At 35.5% G+C, this 16691-nt stretch overlaps 1 protein-coding gene across 1 annotated transcript in view; it reads left to right on the top strand.

Moving 5' to 3' along the window:
* Window positions 1-16691, top strand: part of ITGB3BP (integrin subunit beta 3 binding protein) — a gene marked incomplete at its 5' end in the record, with an annotated part of 71538 nt that overhangs the window by 45641 nt on the left and 9206 nt on the right. Inside the window, 3 exons of the mRNA XM_079720955.1 lie at window positions 10309-10387; window positions 10792-10885; window positions 11217-11276. Coding sequence (XP_079577081.1) covers window positions 10309-10387; window positions 10792-10885; window positions 11217-11276 — 233 coding nt within the window. The remainder of the gene's footprint in view (window positions 1-10308; window positions 10388-10791; window positions 10886-11216; window positions 11277-16691) is intronic.

Here is a 16691-nt window from a genome sequence, read left to right as displayed (position 1 = left end):
AAAAGGGAACCCTCCTACACTGTTGATGGGAATGTAAAGTGGTACAGCTGCTATGGAGAACAGTAGAGAGGTTCCTTAAAAAACTAAAAATAGAGCTACCATATGATCTAGCAATCCCACTCCTGGGCATATATCCAGAGAAAACCATGGCTTGAAAGGATACATGCACCCCAGTGTTCATTGCAGTGCTATTTACAATAGCCAAGACATGGAAGCAACCTAAATGTCCATTGACAGATGAATGGATAAAGTAGGTGTGGTACATATATACAATGGAATATTACTCAGCCATTAAAAAGAATGAAATAATGCCATTTGCAGCAACATGGATGGACCTGGAGATTATCATACTAAGTGAAGTAAGTTAGACAGAGAAAGACAAGTATCATATGAAATTGCTGATATGCAGAAACTAAAAAAAAATGATACAAATGAACTTACTTATAAAACAGAAACAGACTCACAGACCTAGAGAGAGAACTTATGGTTACCCGGGTGGAAGGGTAGGAGGGAGGGATAGACTGGGAATTTGAGATTGACATGTACACACTGCTATATTTAAAATGGATAACCTTGGTCAGCTAATCTATTACAGAGAAGGCAAGGATATACAATGGAGAAAAGACAGTCTCTTCAGTAAGTGGTGCTGGGAAAACTGGACGGCTACATGTAAAAGAATGAAATTAGAACACTCCCTAACACCATACACAAAAATAAACTCAAAATGGATTAGAGACCTAAATGTAAGACCGGGCACTATAAAACTCTTAGAGGAAAATATAGGAAGAACACTCTTTGACATAAATCACAGCAAGATCTTTTTGGATCCACCTCCTAGAGTAATGGAAATAAAAACAAAAATAAACAAATGGGACCTAATGAAACTTCAAAGCTTTTGCACAGCAAAGGAAACCATAAACAAGACGAAAAGACAACCCTCAGAATGGGAGAAAATATTTGCAATCAAATCAACGGACAAAGGATTAATCTCCAAAATATATAAACAGCTCATGCAGCTCAATATTAAAAAAACAAACAACCCAATCCAAAAATGGGCAGAAGACCTAATAGACATTTCTCCAAAGAAGACAGCACATGAAAAGCTGCTCAACATCACTAATTATTAGAGAAATGCAAATCAAAACTGCAGTGAGGTAGGCTTCCCTGGTAGTGCAATGGTTAAGAATCCACCTGCCAATGCAGGGGACATGGGTTCGAGCCCTAGTCCGGGAAGATGCCACATGCCGCGGAGCAACTAAGCCCAGGCGCCACAACTCCTGAGCCTGCACTCTAGAGCCCGCAAGCCACAACTACTGAAGCCCGCACGCCTAGAGCCTGTGCTCCGCAACAAGAGAAGCCACCACAATGAGAAGCCCGTGCACTGCAACAAAGAGTAGCTCCCGCTCGCCGCAACTAGAGAAAACCCACGCACAGCAACAAAGACCCAAAGCAGCCAAAAATAAATTAAATAAATAAGTAAATTTATAAAAAATAAACAAAACTACAATGAGGTATCACCTCACACCAGTTAGAATGGGCATCATCAGAAAATCTACAAACAACAAATGCTGGAGAGGGTGTGGAGAAAAGGGAACCCTCTTGCGCTGTTGGTGGGAATGTAAATTGATACAGCCACTATGAAGAACAGTATGGAGGTTCCTTAAAAAACTAAAAATAGAACTACCATATGATCCAGCAATCCCACTACTGGGCATATACCCAGAGAAAGCCATAATTAAAAAAGACACATGCACCCCAATGTTCATTGCAGCACTGTTTACAATAGCCAGGTCATGGAAGCAACCTAAATGCCAATTGACAGACGAATGGATAAAGATGTGGTACATATATACAATGGAATATTACTCAGCCATTAAAAGGAACGAAATTGGGTAATTTGTTGAGACGTGGATGGATCTAGAGACCATCATACGGAGTGAAGTAAGTCAGAAAGAGAAAAACAAATATCGTATATTAGCGCATATATGTGGAACCTAGAAAAATGGTACAGATGAATCGGTTTGCAGGGCAGAAATTGAGACACAGATGTAGAGAACAAACGTATGGACACCAAGGGGGTAAAGCGGCAGGGGTGGTGGTGGTGGTGTGATGAATTGGGCCATTGGGATTGACATGTATACACTGATGTGTATAAAATGGATGACTAATAAGAACCTGCTGTATAAAAAAATAAATTAAATTAAATTAAAAAATTTAAAAAAATAAAATAAAATAGTAACCAACCAGGACCTACTGTATAGCACAGGGAACTCTGCTCAGTATTCTGTAATAACCTAAATGGGAAAAGAATTTGAAAAAGAATAGATACATGTGTATGTATAACTGAATCACTTTGCTGTAAACCTGAAACTAACACAACATTGTTAATCAACTATACTCCAAAATAAAATTTAAAAAGAGAAAAACAGCTACAGGAACAGCTAAAGAAAACCTCCCTGAGAAAGCTTTTGCGAATATAATGGAATAAATAGACCTAAATACAGAAAAAAAATTCTTTTGACAAGAAATGTCCAATTTTTTATATTGTCCAGATTTTTTATTTAACCAGTCTTTCTTCAGAGAAAAATGCCATTAATTAACTTTGATGTGCATAAGAATCTCCTGGAAAAACGTACTTCTAGGCCCCATCTAGTGATATTTTTAATTAGTAGATCTTGAATGCAGCCTAGTTTTTAAAAAGTTGTATCTTTACCAGTCTCAACAAAGAATTTTGATGCCAGTGGTGAGTTACGCTTTGGGAAATATTATTATAAACATAGGTCAGAAACACCTCAGTTCAGCATCTTTTCATGTGCCAGTTGGACATCTGTGTCTTCTTTGAAAAAATGTCTATTCAGTTTCTCTGCTCATTTTTTAATCATTTTTCTGTTGTTGAGCTATATGCGTTCTTTATATATTTTGGATATTAACCCCCTATTGAATATATGATTTGCAAATATCTTCTCCCATTCATTAGGTTGCATATTCATTTTGTTGATGGTTTCCTTTGCTGTGCAGAAGCTTTTTAGTTTGATGTAGTCCCATTGATGTATTTTTGCTTTTGTTTCCCTTGCCGGAGAAGATATATCTAGAAAGATATTGCTAAGACTGATGTCAGAAGAGTATACTGTCTAATACATGGTTGGTGGGAATGTAAATTGGTGTAGCCACTTTGGAAAACAGTATGGCGATTCCTCAAAAAATTAAGAATAGGGCTACCATGTGATCCAGTTATCCCATTTCTGAGTATTTAACCAAAGAATACAAAAATACTAATTCAAAAAGATATGTCCACCCTTATGTTCATTACAGCATTATTTTACAGTAGCCAAGTTATAGAAATAACTTAAGTGCCCATCAGTGGATGAATGAATAAAGAAGATGTGGCATAGCATATATATACAATGGAATACTACTCAGCCATAAAATAAAAAGATGAAGCCTTGCCATTTGTGATAACATGGATGGACCTTGAGGGTATATGCTAAGTGAAATAAGTCAGAGAAAAACAAATACAACATGATTTCACTCATATGTGGAATATAAAAAAAAGAGAAACAAAAAACCAGAATAAATGAACTAAACAAAACAAGCATGTAGATACAGGGAACAGAGTAGTGGTTACCAGAAGGGAGGGGACAGAGGGAGGGCAAAATGGATAAAGGGGATCAACTGTATGGTGACAGGTGGAAACTACATTTTTGGTGGTAAGCACACTGTAGTGTGTACAGAAGTGGAAGTATAAGGTTGTACACATGAGACATATAATTTTATAAACCAATATTACCTCAAAATAAAGAGAAAAAAAACCCACCTGGGTTCAAGTCCTGACTGTGCTCCTTATTGTGTACCCTTGAATAATTAAATAATTTATTTGTGCTTCAGTTTCCGTACCAATAAAATGGAGATAATAGTTACCACAGAGAGTTGTTTTGTCGTTGTTGTTGTTTTTGGTTTAATTTATTTACTTTTATTTATTTATTTTTGGCTGTGTTGGGTCTTCGTTGCTACGCGTGGGCTTCCTCTAGTTACCGTGAACAGGGGCTACTCTTTGTTGCAGTTTGCAGGCTTCTCATTGTGGTGGCTTCTCTTGTTGCGGAGCACGGGTTCTAGGCGTGCCGGCTTCAGTAGTTGTGGCTTGTGGACTCTATAGTTGTGGCTCGTGGGCTCTAGAGCACAGGCTCAGTAGTTGTGGCACACGGGCTTAGTTGCTCCGCGGCATGTGGGATCTTCCCAGACCAGAGTTCGAACCCGTGTCCCCTGCATTGGCAGGCGGATTCTTAACCACTGCACCACCAGGGAAGTCCCCAGAGAGTTGTTTTAAAGATTAAACAGGATACAGCTTGTAAAGTAATAAATACAATGCCTTGTATTTGGAAAGAGCTCAAAAAATGTTAGCAATATATTTCATTTTTATAATCCAGCTATCATCATCCAAAATAATTTAGATTAATAGAGTTAGGTAAATAGAGGTTCAGTGATGGATTAACCTTTTTCTGTATAAGACTTTTTTTTTAAACATCTTTATTGGAGTATAATTGCTTTACAATGGTGTGTTGGTTTCTGCTTTATAACAAAGTGAATCAGCTATACATATACATATATCCCCACATCTCCTCCCTCTTGCGTCTCCCTCCCACCCTCCCTATCCCACCCCTCTAGGTGGTCACAAAGCACCCACCTGATCTCCCTGTGCTATGCGGCTGCTTCCCACTAGCTATCTATTTTACATTTGGTAGTGTATACATAATATTGTGAGAATAAAGAAAAACTTGTTCATTAAACTTATTGTGGTAATCATTTCATTATGTAGGAAGGTCAAATCATTATGCTGTACACCTTAAACTTATATAGTGCCGCATGTCAATTATATCTCAATAAAACTGAAAGAAAAATTTAAATAAATTAAAAAAAAAGAAAATCTTGGGCTTCCCTGGTGGCGCAGTGGTTGAGAGTCCGCCTGCCGATGCAGGGGACACGGGTTTGTGCCCCGGTTCAGGAAGATCCCACATGCCGCGGAGCGGCTGGGCCCGTGAGCTATGGCCGCTGAGCCTGCGCGTCCGGAGCCTGTGCTCCACAACGGGAGAGGCCACAACAGTGAGAGGCCTGCGTACCGCAAAAAAAAAAAAAAAAGAAAAAGAAAATCTTGAGGATTTTATCCCTGTTATGTACATGCAGCTCTCAGGTTTCTTGAGATTTTATAAAAATACAGTCTCTATGGCTAGTGACTTTCAGATAAGGTTTTAGTAATGGAATTAATTAAGAGTTCATTTGTGGCCTTTGAGAGTATAGTGTTAGTAGAGGAGTAAGGCAGAAATCTGAATATTTGAATTTAATTTTAGGATGGAGGAAGTGGAGATTGATCTAGACCGTTATTTTGAGCAATGGTTTGTAAAAGAGAATATTCATTAAGTAAAAGGAGAGTTAAACAGCATCAGGGGCCCAGCAAAATCATGTATGTACTTGTAATATGGACCATCAGTAGTGCTGTAAGTTTTCTCTAGCACTCACAGCTTGGGCCAGGAATGAAGAAAACAAATAGGTAGGAAATCCAGGATTACGTATTAGACACCCATGTGCGTGGCAGAAGGTTAAGGGACTGAGAAAATTAAGTTTCTTTTTCTTCAAGTTTTTTCCAGCTTAATTGAAGTATAATTGACAAATAAAATATATATATTTAAAGTGTATAATGTGATGATTTGATATATATATACATTGTGAAATAATTATGACAGTAAGGTTAATTAACATATTTACCATCTCACATAGTTACCTTGTTTTCTTGGTGGTGAGAATGCTTAAGATCTACTCTCTTATCAATTTGAAGTATACAATACAGTATTTTTAACTATAGCTACCGTGCTGTACATGAGATCCCCAAGAACTTATTCATCTTATAAATGAAGCCTTGTACCCTTTGACCAGAATCTCCCTGTTTCCCCCACCCAGCTTTCTCAGTGATGTAACAAACATGAACTATGAAGTCTATGATTAGAAGGACGTAAAAGAAAGAAAAAAATAAAAGATGAGCATATTTTACTTGGATCTAGGAATGTTTACTGGACTAGGTCTTTTTTATTTTATTCATTGATCCATCAAATAATATCTACCATACTACAGACACCATGCTAGGTAACTTGGTTTATAACGTAAACAAGTAGAGACTGTCCTTGCCTTCATGGAACTTACAATCTGGTGAGGAATACAGATGCCAAACAATTGGAAGTTACAGAAAGGGGGAAATCAGGATCTTTAAAGACCATTATGGCTTTTAGACGTTTCTCCTCTTCTCTCACTACACCCACAGTGCCTGCGCAGTTAATACAGTAGGCACCATGGGTCACATGCTAGGGAATCTTGAAGACATTAGTGGGCTCCTTTCCAATCTCCTTTGCCTCCCTTCTTCCACATCTAGAATGGCACAGCAACAGCTGAGTTAATGCTTGCTAATCACCTGTACCAGCAATTTTTAGTCAGACCCACCAATTTAATGATAGTTTCTCCTTATTCTTTTAGTTCTCCCCTCAGAATATATCTGAGGAACTTTATGGAGAAAAGGAAAATGATGAAGCTAAATTTGAAGGTAAGAATGGAAAATAATTGAAAGCAGTCAAGATGGGAAAAAAAACAATTGGAGCAGAATGATAGTTTTGAAAGTTACGTTACATATGACTTGCTTGAAACTGGAGAAATTTTTGTGGAAGAAATTTAAAGTATAATTAATGGATACATCCCTCCATGGATTTTATGTGGTCGAAGCATCTAATTTCAGTTGTTCTTCAGAATAATAAGACTTCCTCTTTGGGGAAAATGAGAGAACTCTGAATTTCACAGTGAGACTTTTCTAGGCAAATTGGAAAAGGCACCGAAAACCCAGAATTTTTGGCATGTGGCTTTCTCAAGAGAAAAAGAGATATTCATAGTGAACATACCGTAAGAATCTGCCCTGACATAAGGCAGTCTGGCAAAAACATGTCAAAACATGAACAACTTTCAGTTGTGCCGGAGCAACTGGATCATAGTTTCTTTTTTAAAGTATCTTAGAGGACTAACCCAGACACTTTGAAAATACTGGTTGGTAAAAAAAGATGATGCTGGACTTTTACTCTACTGACAAACAAAAAAAGATTCATTCAAGGACCAAGATTTCAGATTTCTCAAGTTGTACTACAGTGGTCTTTGGCTGTAATATAGGATGTGATCAAATCTTATAAGGATGCCATGAAGCTGGCAGCAGTCACTGGATATCGGGATGCAGTACCCATCAACATCTGCATAGCTTGCATTGGTCATTATAAGATGAAGGATTTGATTCAATTTAGTCCAGCCAGAGGCAAATCTGTTTAAGAAAGGAGTAGTGTTCTATAAAATATGAATGGCACCTACTGATGACACTTTCACTCACCAACTTGAAAGAGGGAGCAACAATAACTTGGAAATTTTGTAACAAATGGATTCTGCAGACAGGAATAAAAGATTGTTGGTTTTCAGAAATAAGTAAATTAGTGAAGGGACATCGAGATGATATTAAAGCAAACAGTGATGCTGTCTTAAGGCAACAAAGTACAGTTTGAACCATCCATTGAAAATATAGAAAATGCTATTAGTAGCAATAAAAATCCAGTCTCCAGCACAAATGGGATTAAATATAAAAATTGCCATTTTGTTTAGGATGAAGACAGTGGCAACCATTCTGCTCCCAGAAGCTGCTCAGCAAGTAGTTTATCTCCAAAGATTATGAAGCCTTGTCCACTGAGTCAGAAGATGTAGAAACGGAGAACACACTTCCTAAATTTCTCAAAATTTAACAGTTGGATGACAGTTTTAAAACCATTCTGTGAATTTGGTTGCCACCGAGATGGGAAAAGGAGTTGATTTCACCTAGGAAGAAGTAAAAGGAGGAGGAGGAGGAAAGGAAAGGAAATTAAAATAAAAATTACAAGAGTGATGGATTGTCACTACTCTACTTGGTCCTGCAGTGGAGGCAAGTTTCCCTGCAAAAGTAGCTTAGGCATGTGAAGAATATCTTGATACTCAGAGAATTGATACTCAGTTCAAAAACTCCAAGGTTACAAACAGTATGCTTAGCTGCTGGATAACTATCTTAACTTGGGAGAGAGATTTACTAATAGGATTGTTGGGGATGCTACATAGCACAGCTCCTGGGGGCACCATTCACATCTTACTCTATCTGAACAGAGCTCCTTTGAGTCATTCAAGATGGCAATTCTGCAGGAACCCAACCCTTCCCACACAGTTCCCTGAGGGTAGACAGGGAACAGCATCAGTTCCTTAAGGTATGATAAGACAGTGTGGAGAGGCTCTGCCCCTCCAATCCTCCCAGGAAAGGGATACAAGGAAAAGAGCCCTAGGACTCCTTCTCATAGCAGAGTAGCTTAATTGCCTCAGCTTTGCACTTCTGAAGCCCTTAGTAGGCTTACGTATAATATAGGGGAAGCTGGAGGTTCCCAGCCCTGGGTGGGAGTCACTTAAGTTGTCTTGCTCCTTCAGGCTTTTGGAGCTCAATTGGAGGAGCTGGAATCCTTTTATGATACTCTGTCACAAACTGAGGTTCCAGTGGTGAGCAGTTGAGGCCTCAGACAGATAGATGACTTCTAATTTAAAATGCATAATAATAAAGGAAAATTTTTAAAGAAAGAATATGACCTGTAATTCCACTATCCTCACATAATTTTTAGCTTTTGCATAATGCTTTCTCTCCATTCCTTGTTGCATACTTAGATATATATTTTACTTAGTTGAAACATACTGTTCAGGGACTACCCTCATGGCACAGTGGTTAAGAATCTGCCTGCCAATGCAGGGGACACGGGTTTGAGCCCTGGGCCAGGAAGATCCCACATGCCATGGAGCAACTAAGCCCGTGCACCACAACTACTGAGCCTGCGTTCTAGAGCCTGCGAGCCACAACTACTGAGCCCTCATGCCACAACTGCTGAAGCCCGCGCACCTAGAGCCCGTGCTCCGCAACGAGAGAAGCCACTGCAATGAGAAGCCCGCGCACCGCAACGAAGAGCAGCCCCCGCTCACCGCAACTAGAGAAAGCCCGCATGCAGCAACGAAGACCCAATGCAGCAAAAAATTAATTAATTAAAAAAGAAAAACATACTGTTCATATTCATTGTGTATGTACATTTAACATCACATTTGTCTTATTTTTTAATAGCACACAAATGTTAATGGATAACACTGATGTGATTTTGAAAAGCATTTAAAGAGAATATCTAGTTTCTCTCATAAAATCGATAGTATAGATTTGTGCTCTCCGAAACAGTAGTCACTAGCCAGCCACACATGGCTAATGAGCATTTGAAATGTGACTATTCTGAAATGAGATGTGCTATGCGTGTAAAGTATACACTGAATTTTGAAAAAAAAAAGTAAGTATAAAATATCTCGAATAATTTTTATACTGATTACATGTTGAAATGGTAATACTTTGGATATATTGGGTTAAATATATCATTAAAATTAAGTTCACCTATTTCTTTTTACTTCTTTTAATGTGGCTACTAGAAATTTTTAATTACATATGTGGCTTGCATTATATTTTTGTTAGACTGCACTGGTATAGATTATCATACACAGCTATGAGATCTTAAAATTGAAAAAGAAACTAAAATTGCAGCCATAAGGAAATGGTTAAATCATCTTTGGTGTATTCACTAGATACAATATTGTGCAGCTTTTAAAATTATAGACACATGAATATGTGTGTGTGTGTGTAATGTTATATTAAGGCAAGAAAGTGTGATATAAAGTTATAAAAATATTTTAAAAACCTAAGATTTTTCCAGAATGCTAATATGCTAACTAGAGATATGTTTAGAAGGAAGGTAGAATTACAAAGTGAAGTTTTCTTTGTTTTCAAATTTAAAAGAGTGCCTTTGTGTCTTTGTCACAATGAAATATATTAAAGCTAAAAAACTTGGTTTTTTATTAAAGAAGATCACTGGGTAACACTGATTCATAGGCTTAGATCTAGGTAAATAAGGAGATGATGATGTATTAGTTTTCTCAAAGTGGTATGGGGGAGAAAGGGCAAGGCAGCTATATCTTCTCTCCCACTGCAAAGTGGGAATGAGAAAGTGAAACACCAAGGGATAGGATGGTTGGTAAAATATACTGTTTGTAAAGGAATGAAAGCATGAAGGAGGAGCATTTCATCTTTTACCACTTCGAAAAATATAAAGAAAAGGATTAGAAAACTGAATCAAAGATGCTTTCAAAAGAATTAAAGCTCTGAAAGTGCCTGATCTTGCTGAATATCTTTTTCTTCATTCATAGATTCATGGTGTTGCTATCTAAAGTTGAGGAATCATCAGACGAATTCATGGAAATAATGCAAAATTTAAGTAATATACAGGTTTGCTTTTTTTGGCATATAATTTTTCATATTCTGTTACTCTATTTGAAAAAGAATAGGAGAATCCAATCCCAGAAAGAACTTACAGGGTATATGTTTGATCTACTTTTCATGGGAACTTCTTTTCATATATGAACATTAATTAACCATAATATTTTAGTAATATCTGGCTTCTTCACATTTAAAAGTAAATTTATTAATTATGTTTAGTCTTTTTAGTTAATAAATTGCTTTTATTCAGGTATTTTAAGGCTTGCAATAGTTAACCTAACAGAAAAAGTTAAATTTCATTATCATAAAGTTTAAGTTTTTCATATGAAGGAAGCAGTATACTGTATTTTCACTAGACTTGTCAGTATTATATTTGTAGAGAACTTAACTCATTTAAGATGACTTTCTTTTAGGCTTTGGAGGGCAGTAGAGAGCTTGAAAATCTCATTGGTATCTCCCATGCATCATGTGTCTTAAAAAGAGAAATGCAGAAAACAAAAGACCTAAGTAAGAGAAATTTATGAGTTTTTGATTGTGTCTCTCTATTACTTGTTTGCAAACTTAGAACAGGAAGCCACATCTTTTGCCAGGATATGCTATTTTAGGGATTCTTCTTGAATGTGAAGGGAAAGAATGTACCTTGGTAACTGGTATTAGGCTTTTTTTTAAAGCAGTTCTCATTCTTTAAAAAAGATATAAGGTATTGCATTTTATACTTGATATTTATAAGTATGTATTGCTTGAAATTATTGTTTCTTATGAAGTTGTTTCTTCCAAAATGAGAAATTATTTAATATTCCGTATTAATTCTTAATGTGAGATTTTTTTTTTCCTTTAGTGACAAAAGTAACAAAACAAAAACTATTTGAAAAGAAGAATTCAGGACTTCCCAACAAAGGTAAAGAGTTGTGTTTTAATTTATTACATAAAGAGATCCTTTCATCTCATTTTACCATTTCAACCAATTATCATGGGCCCTTTTTTTAAAAGACCACGAATCTCATTTGAAAAACATTATATTGCATTTAGCAAAAGACCGTGTCTGGTAAGATCAGCTTCCCTGATGACTGAACTTTTGGAATACAATTTTCGGTTCAAGAGTTAAATTTTTTCTTCTATTAAAAGTTCTTTTTGAGAATACAGACAAATGGGGCAACAGTGCATTAATATATGGCAGCTTTTAATGGTGAATTAGAAAGATCCACAAAACATAAAAAGTTACTTTGTAACCAGTGTTCTGAAAACTTTCAGATTATTAATGACATTTGATCTACTGTGAACTCATACCTTGGAGCATTTCACAGTATGGGAAACTAAATTAGCAGATTTTAAGTTCTTATAACACATGCACATTCATACCTCAGTAAGCAAAATGCTATAAAATATTAAAACCATTAGACCAACTTAAGAGGGATGATTTTAATATTACTGACATGAATGCCATTTGGCAATCTCTGCAGATGGAGGTAGCCCTTGAAGTGGATAGCCATGTTTTAGTCTACCGTTTTTGAGTACCAATGACTACCATTTGTTGAGGACTAATAATTACTGTGTTCCCAATGCTAGGATCAGCAGATCATTACAACAACCCTGCAAGATAGCTATTATTGTCATTATAGATAAGGAACAAAGAAACAGAAAAATATTAAGTAACTTGCCCAAAGACACTGCTACTTAAGTGTCAGAGCAGGGATTCCAACTAAAGACAAGTCTTACCTCAAAAAGTATGGTCTTTGCATTTTTCCATGTTGTCTCTTCCTAAAACAAATGAAATCATCCAGTCATCCCTGCTCTCAGATTCAAACACAAGGCATAACTGATACTGGTTCAACCAATCTAGTATGTTAGTCTGTGTTTAGGATCTTTAACAAAGCCAGCGATGAGTTTGCAGTGGAAAGAGCTGGATTCCCTGCTGGTCAGTTCCAAAGGCCAACTGGGTCATGGCAGGGCAGCAGCCATGGAAAAACTCCTCCAAAACTCATGTGGGAAGGGAACTGAGCAGGCTTCCTGAGCCATTCAGTTGGGCAGCTAACTCCCATTAGGGTCCATAGAATTTAAGAGCATGAAGGCAGCTCTTTCCTAGAGAAGGCTTGAGATCTCTTCTGATGCTGTGTAACTTGATTATAATGTGTAACTGGTTTTCAGTGGTTTTAATCTCTACTAACTTGACAAGTTTTAGAGGATCATAATGGGAAATTGTAATATTTATTATTTCCCAACTAGAGGAAATCTTTCTTCTATATATTCTGTGGCAATGGTGTAATTTCTTTTTTAATCTGTAATTTCCTAGAATTAATTAGAATTAGGCTTTACATTAGGCTTGTGCCAACAGTGAGGAAGGGAAAATTGTAGAACAAATAGGTGAACTGTCACTGCTAATAATTAATGCGAAAAAATTTCCCAAAAGTATTGTTTCCTTCCCTAAACATTTATTAAGACATTAAAGTTATTTCCACATGTTAAAACAGTCATCTCCTTTCAGTTATTCAGTACATACTGATTCTTTGTGCGTGTCTGCATGATCAGCCTTAAAACCATTTTCTAGTATTTTAGGCATTAAAACTGACTTGCCCATTACCAGGTGTTCCCTAAGAACTGAGTGTTTATTCATACATAGAGGAGATTGTATCACTAAATCATGCTTTAAAGTTTCTAATAAGCATTGATTATTTGTTGTGGTTTAAATGAAAACTGAGCTAAGATATATTAAATATATAATATTTATATAAATTACATAGAAATATATATATGAAAATATGTCAGTTTCCATTTCTGTTTCTTGGCAAGAGCTACATTAGCTCTTAATATTTACTGAGGTATTCAAATCTTCATTAGTGTATCAACTTATTTTTTAAAGTAATATTGCCTGAAAAATAGATTGAATTTTTTAATTTGAATTTGAGCTAAATATTTTTACAGAATACTTCTCCCTGTTTTTTCTCTGGTTCCTAATATGTGTATTTTTTAATATTAGTGGGATTTTTTTTTTTTTCGGTTAAAGGTGATGGACACCAAACACGTGCATGTTATATGTAAATTTCTTTGCTAAGTTAACTTTCACCCCCTTCTATTCGTACATTCATTTTAAGAGGGCTTCGTTAGTTTTTTTGACAGTTAAAACTAATTTGCTTTATATATTCCTTATTTGGGGATCTAGCCTTCAGCTTTTTATAAAAATTTCTAATTTACTCTTTTCTTTTACTATGCTGTTACCCAGAATTAAATTTTAAAATGTTTTGAGAATCTCCATAATGTTATAAATTATATAGTCACAAATTACATAATATAAAAATCAGCCCTATGTTTTAGATTTGTTTTATTAGGTAATTATGAAAATGAAAATAAACAGATTATTTGTTTCACTATCAAAAGAATGTCCTTCAGGGCTTCCCTGGTGGCGCAGTGGTTAAGAGTCCGCCTGCCGATGCAGGGGACACGGGTTCGTGCCCCGGTCCGGGAAGATCTCACATGCCGCGGAGCAGCTGGGCCCGTGAGCCATGGCCTCTGGGCCTGCGCGTCCGGAGCCTGTGCTCCGCAGCGGGAGAGGCCACGCAGTGAGAGGCCCGGGTACCGCAAAAAAAAAAAAAAAAAAAAGTGTCCTTCAGATTTTTTTTTCCTTCAGATTCTTATCAAATTTTCCCAGAATAGTTAAAATAAACAATAACAGAAGAATTCCAACATTTATGCTGTCATTGCACCTTTGAATTGTTCCTTTAATTCTGTTTATTTTTTTTCATTTCAGTGCTTGTTTGTTTAGCATCAGTTGCAGTCTTTATTACAGGCAGAGAAGTATAACTGTAAAGATAAAACTCTAGTGTTTTAATTAAATAGACATCTGACACACATTCTAAGGCTTTATATAACCTATTCCAGGGAAATTTAAAACATACACAGTAACATGAAAAGGTACACTGAGATTTTCATAGTTTTCAGAACTGGACCTTGCACATTAGGGAATGCCTTGATAGAGCATATGAATAAAGAGGACCTCCTTTGCTAACTACAAATTTCTTAAACAAAGGAAGGCTTCTTTCTTTTTCCAGTTACTTAGGAAGTAAGCCTAACTTCACTTTCCTTAATAATATTGGCTTTATGACTATTAGAAAAATAATGAAATGAAAGGTTCTTTTTCTGTTATATTTGGATGTGAATTTTCAAAATTATTTTTAATTTGTTATGCTGAAGATTTAAAACATATGACCATTCAATGGGTTGATACAGATGGAATGTCACATTATCATCACATGGGAAGGCATGAAATTTATTTACTTTGCATAATCAACCCCTACATAAAACAACTTGATGCAAATATTCCTGAGACAATAGATGGCATTATACTGTACTTGGTATTTTCATTTTTTCTGGAGATATTAGAAAATACCAGCATTGTTTGTCTATGACTAGTACTTCCAGTAAACAAAATGTTTTTTAAAAGAATGTAAGCAAATTGTAGAGCAGTTGCCAAGATATGAAATCTAGACACTTAAGATATGAAATCTAGACACTTAGCTTCAGTCCAAAACATATTTTATCTGTTTTGAGAATAATTGTGTAGGTTGAAGTATGCATAATTTAAATGAAATGTAACCATCTGAACTTTACATTGTTCAAAAAAGTTGATTGTTTCAGCTGTTTATAATACAAAATATTTCAGAATTTCTAGCTCTGGCCTTAAAAAGAAAAAAGCACAAACTATCATGTTCTGGCTTTCTTTAGCTAACTTACTGTCTTCTTGCATTGTAAAATTCATCTTGGTTATAGGATTTTGAAGTTTTCAAATTCTTGGACCACTGGACAAATTTTAAACTCCTTCTGTTCTAAGTCTATAAAATAGTTTGGTATTGCCTTTTCATTCTAACCACCCACTGAAGTATTTTTTAGCTTAAAAATATGTTGTTCTTTCCCCCACTCAGTCTTGAAAAAGTATTCATCATATCAGCTAAATAATTTTACTCCTAGAAAACTACTACCCCCCCCCTTTTTTTTCTGTTATAGCACTGAGGTTTAGACAGGATGAATTTTAGGAGAAACAACAAAAATTCCCCTATGCTTTAACATTCTTATGTTTATGTTAACATTCTTATGTTTATCTCCAGATAAACATTAGTTTATCTGGAGATAAAAAATAGAGATGTTAGTTTTGGTGACACAAATACACATTAATGTACAACTGTAGTCCTCAGCTCTTTATAAGGATTCAGTTGTCACATATGCTGTATGTGGGTCATACCTTTTCCTATTAATAAATGTTCATGCTTTTGCTTTACACTATTCATCACTTTTAGGGCTACATTTCGACTGCTTACTTGAGATTTGTCTAGGATTTAAGGAAAAACAAACTGGTTTATTACTTTTCAAAGCCTTTTAAATAATTTCTTCCAAGATTTAAATTTTTTTATGCTTTACTAGAAGTATTATGCTTTTATCTTTTAAATAATTAAGTAAAAAAATTTAAACCATAGATTTTAACTCATTTAATAGCAATTATGTGTTTAAGAGGTGTAAATATAGTAAATAACTTGCTATCAGACATTACAAATATCCAGGTGCTCTGTATGTGCTGATGACAACAAAATTGAAATGAAAGACTGTAATAATTCTGACTGGTTTTCTCGGCAGAAGATATTGATTATTTGTGTGTGGTGAGAGATTTGGAAAATTCAATTAAAGGAGTTGTGCAAAGGTTTCATAAATTCTCCTTCTACAGCGTGTACACAGACATTGTTGCGTATTAAATCAATGCAGCACTTCACAATATATTTTCTTTGAAACATAAAAATAAATAACATTTAAACAGTTCTGCTTACTACAGAAACAAATTTTATTTTCTGTGAAGCATTTAGTCATGTGCTATCACTGACTCATACACATTTGCCAGCTGTAACAAATTTTATAGACATTTTCTCCAGAGACATATTTCATATACTATGAATTTTTAAATGAGTAAATGGTGAAGAAGGGATGTCAGCAATATAAAAATTGATCAGTTAAAAGATAAAAGCATAAGTAAAGAGATTTGTATGGTAGTTTTAATAGGTTTTATTAAATAAAAATACTATAAAAAGACAGTAATGAACAGACTGAAGACTAACTGTTCTTGAGGTGGAGAAAAATTATTCTGGCACATTTAGTAGGAATTGGTTTTATGTCACCTGACAGGTGAACATTTTTTTTCCATTTTAACTCTCAGAGTAGTCAGAAAAGCTCCTCAAAGTGTTAGATAAATTCTCTAAGTGGTTTTTGTATTTTAAACACATGTATATAATAATAAAGCAGATATTTATAGTGTTATATAACTAATTATATAGTTAAA

The sequence above is a fragment of the Hyperoodon ampullatus genome (genome assembly GCF_949752795.1).
Source record: "Hyperoodon ampullatus genome assembly, chromosome: 2".
Lineage (NCBI taxonomy): Eukaryota > Metazoa > Chordata > Mammalia > Artiodactyla > Ziphiidae > Hyperoodon > Hyperoodon ampullatus.
The sequence above is the reverse complement of the archived record's forward strand: the minus strand, read 5'-3'. Positions and strand labels throughout refer to the sequence as shown.